General features: G+C 33.9%; 1 protein-coding gene across 1 annotated transcript in view; it reads right to left on the reverse strand.

The window, feature by feature from the left end:
- The window catches only part of LOC143084004 (uncharacterized), a 144,855-nt gene that overhangs the window by 117,201 nt on the left and 8,745 nt on the right, over positions 1–18,909 (reverse strand). The window contains exons 3-8 of the mRNA XM_076260411.1: positions 17,285–17,450; positions 15,829–15,852; positions 15,285–15,368; positions 11,288–11,389; positions 10,391–10,489; positions 8,668–8,769 (exon numbers count right to left, since the gene is read on the reverse strand). Of these exons, the coding sequence (XP_076116526.1) occupies positions 8,668–8,769; positions 10,391–10,489; positions 11,288–11,389; positions 15,285–15,368; positions 15,829–15,846 (405 nt within the window). The 5' untranslated portion in view covers positions 15,847–15,852; positions 17,285–17,450. The remainder of the gene's footprint in view (positions 1–8,667; positions 8,770–10,390; positions 10,490–11,287; positions 11,390–15,284; positions 15,369–15,828; positions 15,853–17,284; positions 17,451–18,909) is intronic.

Genomic DNA, 18,909 nt, shown 5'->3' on the forward strand with positions numbered 1-18,909 from the left:
AAAAAACACCTCAGGATTTCATGTTTCTAAGCCGGGGATTTTGGGAAGGTAGGTTTGTAGTGTATGATAGGTGGAAGGTATGTTTGTAGTGTATGATTGGTGGAAGTTATGTTGGTAGTGTATGACTGGTGGAGGGTATGCTTGTAGTGTATGATTGGTGGATGGTATGTTGGTAGTGTATGATTGGTGGAAGGTATGTTGGTAGTGTATGATTGGTGGAAGGTATGTTTGTAGTGTATGATTGGTGGAAGGTTTTTTGGTAGTGTATGATTGGTAGAAGGTGTGTTAGTAGTATTTGATTGGTTGAATGTGTGTTGGTAGTGTTTTACTGGTGGAAGGTTTGATGGTAGTGTATGATTGGTGGAATGTTTGTTTGTAATGTATGATTTGTGGAAGATGTGTTTGTAATGTATGATTGGTGGAAGGTGTATTTGTAATGTATGATTGTTGGAAGGTGTGTTTGTAATGTATGATTGGTGTAAGATGTGTTTGTCATGTATGATTGATGAACGGTATGTTTGTAATGTATGATTGGTGGAAGGTGTGTTTGTAATGTATGATTGGTGGAAGATGTGTTTGTAATGTATGATTGGTGGAAGATGTGCTTGTAATGTATGATTGGTGGAAGGTGAATTTGCAATGTATGATTAGTGGAAGGTGTGTTTGTAATGTATCATTGGTGGAAGGTGTGTTTGTCATGTATGATTGGTGGAAGATGTGCTTGCAATGTATGATTGGTGGAAGATGTGTTTGTAATGTATGACTGGTGGGAGATGTATTTGTAATGTATGATAAGTGGAAGGTATGTTAGCAGTGTATGATTGGTGGAAGATGTGTTTGTAATGTATAATTGGTGGAAGGTGTATTTGCAATGTATGATTAGTGGAAGGTGTGTTTGTCATGTATGATTGGTGGAAGATGTGCTTGTAATGTATGATTGGTGGAAGATGTGTTTGTAATGTATGATTGGTGGAAGGTGTATTTGCAATGTATGATTAGTGGAGGTGTGTTTGTAATGTATGATTGGTGGAAGGTGTGTTTGTCATGTATGATTGGTGGAAGATGTGCTTGTAATGTATGATTGGTGGAAGATGTGTTTGTAATGTATGACTGGTTGGAGGTGTATTTGTAATGTATGATAAGTGGAAGGTGTATTTGTAATGTATGATTGGTGGAAGGTGTGTTTGTAATGTATGATTGGTGGAAGGTGTGTTGGTAATGTATGATTAGTGGTAGGTGTGTTTGTAATGTATGATTGGTGGTAGGTGTGTTTGTAATGTATGATTGGTGGAAGATGTGTTTGTAATGTATGATTGGTGGAAGATGTGTTTGTAATGTATGATTGGTGGAAGGTGAATTTGCAATGTATGATTAGTGGAAGGTGTGTTTGTAATGTATCATTGGTGGAAGGTGTGTTTGTCATGTTTGATTGGTGGAAGATGTGCTTGTAATGTATGATTGGTGGAAGATGTGTTTGTAATGTATGACTGGTGGGAGATGTATTTGTAATGTATGATAAGTGGAAGGTATGTTAGCAGTGTATGATTGGTGGAAGATGTGTTTGTAATGTATAATTGGTGGAAGGTGTATTTGCAATGTATGATTAGTGGAAGGTGTGTTTGTCATGTATGATTGGTGGAAGATGTGCTTGTAATGTATGATTGGTGGAAGATGTGTTTGTAATGTATGATTGGTGGAAGGTGTATTTGCAATGTATGATTAGTGGAGGTGTGTTTGTAATGTATGATTGGTGGAAGGTGTGTTTGTCATGTATGATTGGTGGAAGATGTGCTTGTAATGTATGATTGGTGGAAGATGTGTTTGTAATGTATGACTGGTTGGAGGTGTATTTGTAATGTATGATAAGTGGAAGGTGTATTTGTAATGTATGATTGGTGGAAGGTGTGTTTGTAATGTATGATTGGTGGAAGGTGTGTTGGTAATGTATGATTAGTGGTAGGTGTGTTTGTAATGTAGGATTGGTGGAAGATGTGTTTGTAATGTATGATTGGTGGAAGGTGAATTTGCAATGTATGATTAGTGGAAGGTGTGTTTGTAATGTATCATTGGTGGAAGGTGTGTTTGTCATGTTTGATTGGTGGAAGATGTGCTTGTAATGTATGATTGGTGGAAGATGTGTTTGTAATGTATGACTGGTGGGAGATGTATTTGTAATGTATGATAAGTGGAAGGTATGTTAGCAGTGTATGATTGGTGGAAGATGTGTTTGTAATGTATAATTGGTGGAAGGTGTATTTGCAATGTATGATTAGTGGAAGGTGTGTTTGTCATGTATGATTGGTGGAAGATGTGCTTGTAATGTATGATTGGTGGAAGATGTGTTTGTAATGTATGATTGGTGGAAGGTGTATTTGCAATGTATGATAAGTGGAGGTGTGTTTGTAATGTATGATTGGTGGAAGGTGTGTTTGTCATGTATGATTGGTGGAAGATGTGCTTGTAATGTATGATTGGTGGAAGATGTGTTTGTAATGTATGACTGGTTGGAGGTGTATTTGTAATGTATGATAAGTGGAAGGTGTATTTGTAATGTATGATTGGTGGAAGGTGTGTTTGTAATGTATGATTGGTGGAAGGTGTGTTGGTAATGTATGATTAGTGGAAGGTGTATTTGTAATGTATGATTGGTGGAAGATGTGTTTGTAATGTATGATTGGTGATAGGTGTGTTTGTAATGTATGATTGGTGGGAGGTGTGTTTGTAATGTATGATTTGTTGAAGGTGTGTTTGTAATGTATGATTGGTGGAAGATGTGCTTGTAATGTATGCTTGGTGGAAGGTGTGTTTGTAATGTATGATTGGTGGAAGGTGTGTTTGTAGTGTATGATTGGTGGAAGGTGTGTTTGTAATGTATGATTAGTGGAAGGTGTGTTTGTAATGTATGATTGGTGGAAGGTGTATTTGTAATGTATGATTGGTGGAAGGTGTGTTTGTAATGTATGATTGGTGGAAGGCGTATTTCTAATGTTTGATTAGTGGAAGGTGTGTTTGTAATGTATGATTGGTGGAAGGTGTGTTTGTAATGTATGATTGGTGGAAGGTGTGTTTGTAATCTATGATTGGTGGAAGATGTGTTAGTAATGTATGATTGGTGGAAGGTATTTTGGTAATGTATGATTGGTGGAAGGTGTGTTTGTAATGTTTGATTGGTGGAAGATGTGTTTGTAATGTATAATGTATGATTGGTGGAAGTTGTATTTGTAATGTATGATTGGTGGAAGGTGTGTTTGTAGTGTATGATTGGTGGACGGTGTGTTTGTAATGTATGATTGGTGGAAGGTGTGTTTGTAATGTATGATTGGTGGAAGGTGTGTTTGTAATGTATGATTGGTGGAAGATGTGTTTGTAATGTATAATTGGTGGAAGATGTGTTAGTAATGTATGATTGGTGGAAGATGTGTTTGTAATGTATGATTGGTGGAAGATGTGTTTGTAATGTATGATTGGTGAACGGTGTGTTTCTAATGTATGATTGGTGGAAGATGTGTTTGTAATGTATGATTGGTGGAAGATGTGTTAGTAATGTATGATGTTTGTAATGTATGATTGGTGAACGGTGTGTTTGTAATGTATGATTGGTGGAAGGTGTGTTTGTAATGTATGATTGGTGGAAGATGTGTTTGTAATGTATGATTGGTGGAAGGTCGGTTTGTAATGTATGATTGGTGGAAGGTGTGTTTGTAGTGTATGATTGGTGGAAGGTGTGTTTGTAATGTATGATTGGTGGAAGGTGTGTTTGTAATGTATGATTGGTTGAAGATGTGTTTGTAATGTATGATTGGTGAAAGATGTGTTTGTAATGTATGATTGGTGAAAGATGTGTTAGTAATGTATGATTGGTGGAAGATGTGTTTGTAATGTATGATTGGTGGAAGATGTGTTTGTAATGTATGATTGGTGGACAGTGTGTTTCTAATGTATGATTGGTGGAAGATGTTTTTGTAATGTATGATTGGTGGAAGATGTGTTTGTAATGTATGATAGGTGGAAGGTATGTTTGAAATGTATGATTGTTGGAAGATGTGTTTGTAATGTATGATTGGTGGAAGGTGTGTTTGTAATGTATGATTGGTGGGAGGTGTGTTTGTAATGTATGATTGGTGGAAGATGTGTTTGTAATGTATGATTGGTGGAAGATGTGTTAGTAATGTATGATTGGTGGAAGATGTGTTTGTAATGTATGATTGGTGGAAGGTGTGTTTGTAATGCATGATTGGTGGAAGGTGTGTTTGTAGTGTATGATTGGTGGAAGATGTGTTTGTAATGTATGATTGGTGGAAGATGTGTTTGTAATGTATGATTGGTGGAAGATGTGTTTGTAATGTATGATTGGTGGAAGATGTGTTTGTAATGTATGATTGGTGGAAGGTGTGTTTGTAATGTATGATTGGTGGAAGATGAGTTTGTAATGTATGATTGGTGGAAGATGTGTTTGTAATGTATGATTGGTGGAAGATGTATTTCTAATGTATGATTGGTGGGAGGTGTGTTTGTAATGTATGATTGGTGGAAGGTGTGTTTGTAATGTATGATTGGTGGAAGATGTGTTTGTAATGTATGATTGGTGGAAGATGTGTTTGTAATGTATGATTGGTGGAAGATGTGTTTGTAATGTATGATTGGTGGAAGGTGTTTTTGTAATGTATGATTGGTGGGAAGTGTGTTGACAATGTATGATTGGTGGAAGATGTGTTTGTAATGTATGACTGGTGGAAGATGTGTTAGTAATGTATGATTGGTGGAAGATGTGTTAGTAATGTATGATTGGTGGAAGATGTGTTTGTAATGTATGATTGGTGGAAGATGTGTTTGTAATGTATGATTGGTGGAAGGTGTTTTTGTAATGTATGATTGGTGGGAAGTGTGTTGACAATGTATGATTGGTGGAAGATGTGTTTGTAATGTATGACTGGTGGAAGATGTGTTAGTAATGTATGATTGGTGGAAGATGTGTTAGTAATGTATGATTGGTGGAAGATGTGTTTGTAATGTATGATTGGTGGAAGATGTGTTTGTAATGTATGATTGGTGGAAGATGTGTTTGTAATGTATGATTGGTGGACGATGTGTTTGTAATGTATGATTGGTGGAAGGTGTGTTTGTAATGTATGATTGGTGGGAGGTGTGTTTGTAATGTATAATTGGTGGAAGGTGTGTTTGTAATGTATGATTGGTGGAAGATGTGTTTGTAATGTATGACTGGTGGAAGATGTGTTAGTAATGTATGATTGGTGGAAGATGTGTTTGTAATGTTTGATTGGTGGAAGGTGTGTTTGTAATGTATGATTGGTGGAAGGTGTGTTTGTAGTGTATGATTGGTGGAAGATGTGTTTGTAATGTATGATTGGTGGAAGATGTGTTTGTAATGTATGACTGGTGGAAGATGTGTTAGTAATGTATGATTGGTGGAAGACGTGTTTGTAATGTATGATTGGTGGAAGATGTGTTAGTAATGTATGATTGGTGGAAGATGTGTTTGTAATGTATGATTGGTGGAAGGTGTGTTTGTAATGTATGATTGGTGGAAGGTGTGTTTCTAGTGTATGATTGGTGGAAGGTGTGTTTGTAGTGTATGATTGGTGGAAGATGTGTTTGTAATGTATGATTGGTGGAAGATGTGTTAGTAATGTATGATTGGTGGAAGATGTGTTTGTCATGTATGATTGGTGGAAGGCGTGTTTGTCATGTATGATTAGTGGAAGGTGTGTTTGTAATGTATGATTTGTGGAAGGTATGTTTGTAATGTATGAATGGTGGAAGATGTTTGTAATGTATGATTGGTGGAAGATGTATTTCTAATGTATGATTGGTGGGAGGTGTGTTTGTAGTGTATGATTGGTGGAAGATGTTTGTAATGTATGATTGGTGGAAGATGTGTTTGTCATGTATGACTGGTTGGAGATGTGTTTGTAATGTATGATTGGTGGAAGGTGTGTTTGTAATGTATGATTGGTGGAAGGTGTATTTCTAATGTATGATTGGTGGGAGGTGTGTTTGTAGTGTATGATTGGTGGAAGGTGTGTTTGTAATGTATGATTGGTGGGAGGTGTGTTTGTAATGTATGATTGGTGGAAGATATGTTTGTAGTGTATGATTGGTGGAAGGTGTGTTTGTAATGTATGATTGGTGGAAGGTGTGTTTGTAATGGTGGAAGGTGTGTTTGTTATGTATGACTGGTGGGAGGTGTGTTTGTAGTGTATGCTTGGTGGAAGGTATGTTAGTAGTGTATGATTGATGGAAGGTGTATTTGTAATGTATGATTGGTGGAAGGTGTGTTTGTAATGTATGATTGGTGGAAGGTGTGTTGTTATGTATGACTGTTGGGAGGTGTGTTTTTAGTGTATGATTGGTGGAAGGTGTATTTGTAATGTATGATTGGTGGAAGATGTGTTTGTAATGTATGTCAGATTGGTGGAAGATGTGTTAGTAATGTATTATTGGTGGAAGATGTGTTTGTAATGTATGATAGGTGGAAGGTATGTTTGAAATGTATGATTGTTGGAAGATGTGTTTGTAATGTATGATTGGTGGAAGATGTGTTTGTAATGTATGATTGGTGGGAGGTTTGTTGGTAGTGTATGATTGGTGAAAGGTGTGTTTGTAATGTATGATTGGTGGAAGGTGTGTTTGAAATGTATGATTGATGGAAGGTGTGTTTGTAATGTATGATTGGTGGAAGATGTGTTTGTAATGTATGATTAGTGGAAGGTGTGTTAGTAATGTATGATTAGTGGAAGATGTGTTTGTAATGTATGATTGGTGGAAGGTGTTTTTGTAATGTATGATTGGTGGGAAGTGTGTTGACAATGTATGATTGGTGGAAGGTGTGTTTGTAATGTATGATTCGTGGAAGGTGTGTTTGTAATGTATGATTGGTGGAAGATGTGTTTGTAATGTATGATTGGTGGAAGATGTGTTTGTAATGTATGATTGGTGGGAGGTTTGTTGGTAGTGTATGATTGGTGGAAGGTGTGTTTGTAATGTATGATTGGTGGAAGGTGTGTTTGAAATGTATGAATGATGGAAGATGTGTTTGTAATGTATGATTGGTGGAAGGTGTTTTTGTAATGTATGATTGGTGGGAAGTGTGTTGACAATGTATGATTGGTGGAAGGTGTGTTTGTAATGTATGATTCGTGGAAGGTGTGTTTGTAATGTATGATTGGTGGAAGATGTGTTTGTAATGTATGATTAGTGGAAGATGTGTTTGTAATGTATGATTGGTGGAAGGTGTTTTTGTAATGTATGATTGGTGGGAAGTGTGTTGACAATGTATGATTGGTGGAAGGTGTGTTTGTAATGTATGATTGGTGGAAGATGTGTTTGTAATGTATGATTGGTGGGAGGTGTGTTGGTAATGTATGATTGGTGGGAGGTGTGTTTGTAATGTATGATTGGTGGAAGGTGTGTTTGTAATGTATGATTGGTGGAAGGTGTGTTTGTAATGTATGATTGGTGGAAGGTGTATTTGTAATGTATGATTGGTGGGAGGTGTATTTGTAATGTATGATTCATGGAAGGTGTTTTTGTAATGTATGATTGGTGGGAAGTGTGTTGACAATGTATGATTGGTGGAAGGTGTGTTTATAATGTATGATTCGTGGAAGGTGTGTTTGTAATGTATGATTGGTGGGAGGTGTGTTTGTAATGTATGATTGGTGGAAGTTGTGTTGGTAATGTATGATTGGTGGAAGATGTGTTTGTAATGTATGATTGGTGGGAGGTGTGTTTATAATGTATGATTGGTGGAAGGTGTGTTTGTAATGTATGATTGGTGGAAGGTATGTTGGTAATGATTGCTAGGTGATCATTGTATTGCCATGCTTTGATTGGTTATCCCTTTGTTGACATTGTTTGAATTATGGTATATCAGTTTTTATGACTCACGTTAATAATTGTTAATTAAGTGACTGCACCATGTTAATTACTTTGATTGGTTGTCATTGTGTTAACATTTGATTATTTGTCCGTGTTGATTGGTGATTTAAAGTGTGGTCTGTGGGTTGGTATAATTAATGTTTGTAAATCAAGTGACTACACCATGTTAAATACTTTGATTATTTGTCTGTTTTGATTGGTGATTTAAAGTGTGGTCTGTGGGTTGGTATAATTAATGTTTGTAAATCAAGTGACTACACCATGTTAAATACTTTGATTATTTGTCCGTGTTGATTGGTGATTTAAAGTGTGGTCTGTGGGTTGGTATGATTAATGTTTATAAATCAAGTGACTACACCATGTTAAATACTTTGATTATTTGTCCGTGTTGATTGGTGATTTAAAGTGTGGTCTGTGGGTTGGTATGATTAATGTTTGTAAATCAAGTGACTACACCATGTTAAATACTTTGATTATTTGTCCGTGTTGATTGGTGATTTAAAGTGTGGTCTGTGGGTTGGTTTGATTAATGTTTGTAAATCAAGTCACTACACCATGTTAAATACTTTGATTATTTGTCTGTGTTGATTGGTGATTTAAAGTGTGGTCTGTGGGTTGGTCTGATTAATGTTTGTAAATCAAGTGACTGTACCATGTTAAATACTTTGTTCACATATAATCAAGTGAATTTTTGTTCTATATATGAATTTAAAATGTATTCATTTTTTGTGAAGAAAGATAGTGAATAAGAATAAAAATGAATGTTACCTGGTCATTTTTCACCCAAGGACTGCATCCTTGATCTATTAGCCATTTTGTTACATCAATCTGTCCATTCCCAGCAGCATGATGTAAAGCTGTTTCTCCATTCTATAACAATTTAAAATATAAACATGTTAACGGTGTGTGATAATAAATCAAGAGAGGTGTCAAAATGTAAGAAATATAACATTGGCTAAGAAAATATCCAATTATACTTATGTATAAACTGATAAATGGTAGATTAAGATATATAAACTAAATATATATTTTCTGATTCAGTTCTACGAAACATGAAAAAATGATAGCAAACCCTATTTAATATAAGTCGAACAAGTATTTGTTGTCCATTTAACATGTCTGATTAACAACATGATTTTATGTTGATTCTGTCATGTCTGTAGAATAATCAAAGTTGAAAAAAAAAAATTCAAGAAACATAAAAACAAGTTATATTTTCTGATTCAGTACGAAAAGACAAGAAAAATAAGACCCCACTTTATATAATTCTCTCAAATATATTAGGTCTCCATTAAACCCGTCTGATTAACAATGATTCAGTAGAATAATCAAAGTGAAAAAAAAACTTTTTTTCAAGAAACATAAAAACAAGTTATATTTTCTGATTCAGTACGAAGAGACAAGAAAAATAAGACCCCACTTTATATAATTCTGTCAAGTATTTGTTATTTTTAAAAGATGTTTTACATTAGATCTGTAGAATTAACATTATCTGACTAAAGATGTTAACACAACTTGTTCTCATCAACTTCTCATTAAAATCAGATGTTTACAAAAAAAATTTTCGTCAGGAAACAAAATAAAACCTTTCCTATCTGATTCAGTTCTGTGTTACGAATAAAATGAGACCCCACTTTATATAATTCTAATAAATATTTGTTGTCCATTAAACCTGTCTGATTAACAACATGATTTTGTGTAGATTCTGTATAAAGTGATGTTAAGTCAGAGTAAAGTGATTATAGCTATCATTACCCAGGGGTCTGTGGCCTCTAACTGACTGCCCTGACTGACGAGGTACATCACTACCTCCAGGTGTCCTCTCTGAGCCGCCGACATTAATGGTGTCAGTCCATGCTGTAATATCAACATATAACAGACATCTAAACTTGTGTCATAAACTGGACAATGTTGTGTAATAAATATAAACAAAATATATATCACATGAATCAGTGGTCAAAACTGAATAAAATGACCAGTCACACTTGTATTTATATTCTACATAAACAACAAATAAACAACATGTTTTATTGTGAGATGTCAGAACTTCCATCAAAACTGTCAGATTAAAAAAAAAAAAAACTTTTTTCAAGAAACATTAAAACAAGTTATATTTTCTGATTCAGTAGGAAAAGACAAGAAAAATAAGACCCCACTTTATATAATTCTGTCAAGTATTTGTTGTTTTTAAAAGATGTTTTACATTAGATCTGTAGAATTAACATTATCTGACTAAAGATGTTAACACAACTTGTTCTCATCAACTTCTCATTAAAATCAGATGTTTACAAAATAATTTTTCGTCAGGAAACAAAATAAAACCTTTACTATTTGATTCAGTTCTGTGTTACCAATAAAATGAGACCCCACTTTATATAATTCTAACAAATATTTGTTGTCCATTAAATCTGTCTGATTAACAACATGATTTTGTGTAGATTCTGTATAAAATGATGTTTGGTCAGAGTAAGGTCATTATATCTATCATTACCCAGTCTGTGGCCTCTAACTGACTGCCGTGACTGGCGAGGTACATCACTACCTCCAGGTGTCCTCCCTCAGCCGCCAACATTAATGGTGTATGTCCCCACTGTAATATCAACATATAACAGACATCAAAACTTGTGTCATAAACTGGACAATGTTGTGTAATAAATATAAACAAAATATATATCACATGAATCAGTGGTCAAAACTGAATAAAATGACCAGTCACACTTGTATTTATATTCTACATAAACAACAAATAAACAACATGTTTTATTGTGAGATGTCAGAACTTCCATCAGAACTGTCAGGTTAAAAAAAAACTTTTATCAAGAAACATAAACAATATTTATATCAATGGACTCAGCTGGACAAGACAATTAAAATGAGACCTCACTTTATATAATTCTAACAAATATTTGTTGTCCATTAAATCTGTCTGATTAACAATGATTCGGTAGAATGATCAAAGTTAAAAAAAAACTTTTTTTCAAGGAACATAAAAACAAGTTATATTTTCTGATTCAGTACGAAGAGACAAGAAAAATGAAACCCCACTTTATATAATTCTGTAAAGTATTTGTTATTTTAAAAAGATGTTTTACATTAGATCTGTAGAATTAATATTATCTGACTAAAGATGTTAACACAACTTGTTCTCATCAACTTCTCATTAAAATCAAATGTTGATAAAATAATTTTTTGTCAGGAAACAAAATAAAACCTTTCCTATCTGATTCAGTTCTGTGTTACGAATAAAATGAGACCCCACTTTATATAATTCTAACAAATATTTGTTGTCCATTAAACCTGTCTGATTAACAACATGATTTTGTGTAGATTCTGTATAAAGTGATGTTTTGTCAGAGTAAGGTAATTATATCTATCTATCGATCATTACCCCGGTGGATGTGGCCTCTAACTGACTGCCCTGACTGGCGAGGTACATCACTACCTCCAGGTGTCCTCCCTCAGCCGCCGACATTAATGGTGTCATTCCATACTGTAATATCAAAATATAACAGACATCAAAACTTGTGTCATAAACTGGATAATGTTGTGTATTAAATATAAACAAAATATATATCACATGAATCAGTGGCCAAAACTGAATAAAATGACCAGTCACACTTGTATTTATATTCTACATAAACAACAAATAAACAACATGTTTTATTGTGAGATGTCAGAACTTCCATCAGAACTGTCAAGTTAAAAAAAAAAATATTTCTAGAAACATAAACAATATTTATATCAATGGACTCAGCTGGACAAGACAATTAAAATGAGACCCCACTTTATATAATTCTAACAAATATTTTTGTCCATTAAATCTGTCTGATTAACAATGATTAAGTAGAATGATAAAGTTAAAAAAAAAAACACTTTTTTTAAGAAATATAAAAACGAGTTATATTTTCTGATTCAGTACGAAGAGACAAGAAAAATAAGACCCCACTTTATATAATTCTGTCAAGTATTTGTTATTTTTAAAAGATGTTTTACATTAGATCTGTAGAATTAACCTTATCTGACTAAAGATGTTAAAACACAACTTGTTCTCATCAACTTCTCATTAAAATCAGATGTAAACAAAATAATTTTTCGTCAGGAAACAAAATAAAACCTTTACTATTTGATTCAGTTCTGTGTTACGAATAAAATGAGACCCCACTTTATATAATTCTGTCAAGTTTTTGTTGTTTTTTTTTTTTAAATCTGTCCGATTTTAAAACAATGATGATCAAAGTTAACAAAAAAAATAATTTCAATAAAAATAAAAACAAATTATATTTTCTTATTCAGATTAATGAGACAGGAAAAATGAGGCCCCACTTTATATAATTCTAACAAATATTTGTTGTCTGATTAACAGTATTTTGTGTTGATTCAGAGTAATGATTAAAGTATAAAAAGTATTCAGTTGTGTTACATGTAAAATGTTTGTGTGATGTATAACAGTTGCTTCATATCATATGTGCTGTTGCTTATTATGGTAATATAGCAATGGTGTATGCTGTGTTTGTATTTTTTGTTTGCCTTGCCTGTAAATGTGATATGTCACTTGTTTGTGAGCAGTGTAAGAGTGTCATTGCTATGTCACATGTTTGTGTTGAGTATGTGTACGTCATTGCTATGTCACATGTTGGTGTTGAGTATAAGAGTGTCATTGCTATGTCACATTTTGGTGTTGAGTAAAAAGAGTGTCAGTTATATTTGTCACATGTTGGTGTTGAGTACAAGAGTGTCATGGCTAGGTCACATGATGGTGTTGAGTAAAGAGTGTCAAAGCTTTGTCATATTATTGTGTTGAGATTAAGTGTGATTGTTATGTCACATAATGGACCTGATATGGACTGTCACTGCTATGACAGAAACAATTGTTTTGAAGTGGTTACTTTACAATCATTTTAGCTACACACTTGTTTAAAGCATAGTGTTACTTCTAAAGTGGGTTTTTTAACGATGATCCAGGAAACAATACTGTTTCGAAGAAATATATTCATAAAAAAGAAAATTCTCTGATTTTAGTCTTTTTCCTTCGAATAGAATTTATTGGATATAAATCCTGTGTTCCCAGAAGTCTAAATTGATGATTTCATGATCTATATTGCAATTTTACAATATCTTTTTAATTGAAAATTGATATGTCATGTATTTTGAATTACAATAGACAACACTCAGCAAACTGATTTTTATTTTGTTAAATAAAAGGAATATTTTGACCGAAGAAGGGGAACATGTTTAGACCATTAGAAACAATATCTGTCTAGCCGTTACACTGACAAGGCACACAGACAGGGGATCTCTCATTGGAGTGGTAAAATGTCATGTTCAGTATAGGAATGGTAAATGCATGTTGTATAATAAGGGGTAACAGGTCATATTCAGTACAGGGGTGGTAAATGAACGTTGTATAATCAGATGTCACATGTCATTATCAGTACAAGAGTGGTAAATGCATGTTGATTGATCAGGTGTCACGTCATGTTCAGTACAGGAGTGGTATATGAATGCTGCACATGTCATGTTCAGTACAGTGGTGGTAAATGAATGTTGTATGATCAGGTGTCACATGTCATGTTCAGTACAGGAGTAGTATATGCATGTTTTAGGATCAGGTGCCGAATGTAATGTTCAGTACAGAAATGATAAATGAATGTTGTATGATCAGGTGTCATGTGTCATGTGTCATGTTCAGTACTGGAGTGATAAATGAATGTTGTATGTTGTAGTGTCACATGTAATGTTCAGTATAGAAATGATAAATAATTGTTGTATGATCAGGTGTCACATGTCATGTTCAGTACAGGAGTGGTTAATGAATGTGTATGATGTTGTGCCACTACAGGGGTAGTAGATGAATGCTGTATGATCAGGTGCCACATGTCATGTTCAATACAGGAGTAGTAGATGAATGTTGTATGATCAGGTGTCAAATGTCATGTTCAGTACAGGAGTAGTAGATGAATGTTGTATGATCAGGTGCCACATGTCATGTTCAGTACAGGAGTGTTAATTGAATGTTGTATGATCAGGTGTCAAATGTCATGTTCAGTACAGGAGTAGTAGATGAATGTTGTATGATCAGGTGCCACATGTCATGTTCAGTACAGGAGTAGTAGATGAATGTTGTATGATCAGGTGTTACATGTCATGTTTAGTACAAGAATGGTAAATGAATGTTGTATGATCAGGTGTCACATGTCATGTTCAGTACAGGAGTGGTAAATGAATGTTGTATGATCAGGTGTCACATGTCATGTTCAGTACAGGAGTGGTAAATGAATGTTGTATGATCAGGTGTCACATGTCATGTTCAGTACAGGAGTGGTAAATGAATGTTGTACAATGTCGTGTCACATGTCATGTTCAGTACAGGAGTAGTAGATGAATGTTGTATGATCAGGTGTCACATGTCATGTTCAGTACAGGAGTGGTAAATTAATGTTTTATGATCAGGTGTCACATGTCATGTTCAGTACAGGAGTGGTAAATTAATGTTTTATGATCAGGTGTCACATATCATGTTCAGTACAGGAGTGGTAAATTAATGTTTTATGATCAGGTGTCACTACTGGAGTGGTAAATGCATATTGCTTGCTCAGGTTAATTTACTGCATAGTTCCAATAGTTTTTCAGTAAGACGCTACCAAAATCCATAAATCTATAGCTAGCGAAGTCTTGTGGAATCCGAGATTTTATTAATTTTATACTGAAAAGCCTATCAGATTCATTTCCAGCTAGATATACTGTTCCCAAGAAGAAAACAGGGAAAGTGCATGTGAAGTATAATGAAATGAATTACAATTTTACTCTAATTATGAAGTTATGGGACAGCAACCCAATGAAATAAAAGTGTTATTACATATTTCATGTTTGTTCTTGTTGTTTTGTGTAATGTTGTAGAGACTGTTGTTTGTCTTTTTAGTATTTTTGTTTCTGCCAAGTTATTCTCCTTCTACTTATGTAATGTGACTGTCTCCTTGGTATTTTATCCACAATTTGATAGGTGTGGTATACATCAATGATTTGTTAATACATTTCTAATATTTTGTGTAAAAACAGGAGTTACTTTACTATTGTTGTGTAACATATTTCTTACTACAGCATTAATAATAAATGACTAATATTCTAAAAACAACTGTTTGAAGGGTTTTACATTACTATTTTTTTGGGGCCCTTTATAGCTTGTTGTTCGGTGTGAGCCAAGGCTCTGTGTTGAAGACTGTACCTTGACCTATAATGGTTTACTTTTATAAATTGTGACCTGGATGGAGAGTTGTCTCATTGGCACTCATACCCCATCTTCCTATATCTATTGATTTATCTGGTTCATCTTGTGTGTACTGTAAGTAAATACATTTAAATGTTTCAAATATTTCTACATCACTTACTCTTTTATATTCCAAATTAGCTCCATTTTGTAAAGATAATTCCACATCTTTAATATTTCCCTCCTCAGCAGCTATACTGAGTTTCTGTAAGTAAAACAAAGCTTAAGCATTTCTCTCCTGCACACAATAATGTATTACAAATGTAATAATTTAAATTAAGTAAGTAAGTTAGTATATTGGTAATTATAGTGACATGTGTGTTACAATGTTACATATTTTTATTTAACAAATTAACAAACTACTTTTTTATAGTCTGAGTTATTCGACTTATGATGTCCACTTTTACAGTTTACTTTTCAAATGCAGTGACAACAACTGACCAAGACAGTTATTTCAGAGATTTTTTGAGAGAAGAAAAAGACTTGGTATTGTTGCATAATGTATCCTTCAAATTTTGTCAATTACAATTCTTATAACTCTTGCCATTTTGATTCTCTACTATTTTCCCTCTATGAATACACTGAACTACACACATGTACCTTTCTGTACAGTTTAAAGACAAAAATAGGTCACATGACCATTGAACTCAGAAAGAAAATCTTACCAGATCCCAATTTGCCATTATATCCTGCAAAAAAAGAAAAGTACACATTTTAAATATATATATATTAGTTTAAATTCTTTGACTAATATTTTAACCATTAATTTTTTCTCCACTATGTAAAGGTTAATGTATCCATCATCTGCGAAGAAGTAAAGGGTTGACAAGGCATACCGACATAAGTTTACTAAAGACAGTTGATTTTATTATCTCCCCTTTAACATGTAAACTTTAGTTTACCATAAACAATATCTGTTCAGTTGTTACAACAACAAGGTACATGGACATATACACAGTATATTGAAGTAAGTTGATTTGATTATCTCCCCTTTAACATGTTAGACTACCAGAAATAATATCTGTCCAGCTGTTTCACTGACAATGTGCTACATGGACATATAGACAGTATATTGAAGCAAGTTGATTTGATTATCACCCCTTTAACATGTTAGACCACCAGACACAATATCTGTCCAGCTGTTTCACTGACAAAGTACATGGACATATAGACAGTATATTGAAGTAAGTTAATTTGATTATCTCCCCTTTAACATGTTAGACCACCAGAAATAATATCTGTCCAGCTGTTACACTGACAAGGTACATAGTCAAACGGACCGTATATAGAAGTAAATTAATTTGATTATCTCCCCTTTAACAAGTTAGACCATCACAAACATATCTGTCCAGCTGTTGCACTGACAAGGCACATGGACATACAGACAGTATATTGAAGTAAGTTGATTTGATTATCTCCCCTTGAACATGTTAGACCACCAGAAACAATATCTGTCCAACTGTTACACAGACAAGGCACATGGTCAAATGGACAGTATATAGAAATGATTTAATTTTGGATGTAACACGTCTTCTGATTGGCTGCTGTTATTTTGTTATGAGCCCATATACATAATTTAGTCATGTGACCGTGACGTCATCAACGTTTTTTCATGGTTTTCTACGGCTTAAAATTGAATTTAGAATTAATTTATAGGAAATGACTGTGATATTTTTTCTGTCTATTTGAAATAACATAAAAAATGTGGTGTACACTGTTAAATAACCCGCTACGCACGTTATTCAGTGTGCACCAAATTTTTAATGTTATTTCTTCATGGACAGAAAAAATATTACAGTCATTCCTTAATAAAATTAATTTGATTATCTCCCCTCTAACATGTTAGACCAGAAACAATATCTGTCTAGCTGTTAGTCACTGACAAGGCACACAGACAGTAAATGGACAGTATATTGATGAAAGTTAATTTGATTATCTCCCCTTTAGCAAGTTTGATCACCGGAAATAATGTCTGTTTAGCTGTTGCAATGACAATGTTTTTATTCTTTGGCTCATGCCATCAAAGCTAATAAGATTTTATATATTACTTATAAAAAGACTTGATGTAGTGAATGTTCAAAAAAAGACACTTACACCTATACATCATAAATATATATATACCGAGTATGATTAAATACCCAAAGTCCCAAACAGAAGTCTGTTGGTTCTAGTCCTGAAACTGTTAACAACTACAAATTATCCTTCATAAAACTCCATTTCTAACTTCAGCTTATTTCAAAGGGTGTCATCATGGCGTTAATACCAGCTGCCACAGGTCAATAACAATCTGCAAATAAACGTTAACATCAAATTTAAACTTGTAAAAATAATAGATATCGTCATATGATGCTGGATAAGCCAATCAAATTAAATCAGTTTTTGTATTACGTTTTTCGTATCTTACTCCTTGCAGTATGATAAGATATATCTCTTAAATAGATAACAGGCCACAACTATAAGAGAATCATTTTTATTTGATATTTCTTCCATTCCTTATGTTGAGCGATTGGTTGAAAAAATGATAATGCTACGGATTGCACATATTATTCAGCAAATTAAATTCTTATAAATGATAATCAGCACTGTTGTTGTACATGTTGTATGGGAATTGTAATCAGGTACTTAAGGAACAAATATTATTTCTAGTTAATCCTGCATAATGACGATTACAGATGCTTGATGAACTTTAATAGAACTAGAATACAGGCGATCCCCCTCTATCTGGTAAATGACATCACAAAGGCACAAAACGAACTTTAATAGAACTAGAATACAGGCGATCCCCTTTATCTGGTAAATGACATCATTAAGAATGTCGAGAATGTGTCGAGACATATTCATACATCATTAAGAATGTCGAGAATGTGTCGAGACATATTCAGACATCATTAAGAATGTCGAGAATGTGTCGAGACATATTCAGACATCATTAGAATGTCGAGAATGTGTCGAGACATATTCAGACATCATTAAGAATGTCGAGAATATGTCAAGACTTATCGAGACAAATTCAAGACAGTCGAGAATAGGTCAAGACAAATCAAGACACATTTTAGACTGTCGAGAAAGTGTCGAGAAAAATCGAGAAACAATACAGATAGTCGAGAACAATTTCGAGAATATAAATACATATTTCAGACAAATTAAGACTTTGTCGAGAATTTTTACAAAAATTTCATACAAAACGAGAATGTCAAGTAAAAGTTCATGCAAATCGAGACAAAAACTGGTCTTTTCAGACTTTTGGAATTTTGTAGTGTATGGTACTAGCATGACAAGTGCATTCATATTCTAAAATACTCTAAACATTAAAAAAAAGTCAGTATTTTCAGATCATTCTGAGTCTTTCTGACCTTATTAAGTCAGAACATTCAGACTTTTATAAGTCAGAACATTCAGACTTTTATAAGTCAGAACATTCTGACTTCCAATGTTCTTCTCACTTCTGTAGAAACAAAGACTATCTATGTCTCAAATAAGAGGTAAATGCTTCATGTGGCTAAGCATCTGGCCATTCTGGGGTAAGAATTATAGATGTGTAATTTCAGAGGAAAACAAATATGCCAAAATTTATTTTTGTTTCATATAGATTAGACCGTTGGTTTTTCCCGTTCCAGTTGAATGGTTTTACACTAGTAATTTTTTGAGGCCCTTTATAGCTTGCTGTTCGGTGTGAGCCAATGCTCCGTGTTGAAGGCCGTACCTTGACCTATAATGGTTTACTTTTATAAATTGTAACTTGGATG

Source organism: Mytilus galloprovincialis, chromosome 7, assembly GCF_965363235.1.
Source record: "Mytilus galloprovincialis chromosome 7, xbMytGall1.hap1.1, whole genome shotgun sequence".
Lineage (NCBI taxonomy): Eukaryota > Metazoa > Mollusca > Bivalvia > Mytilida > Mytilidae > Mytilus > Mytilus galloprovincialis.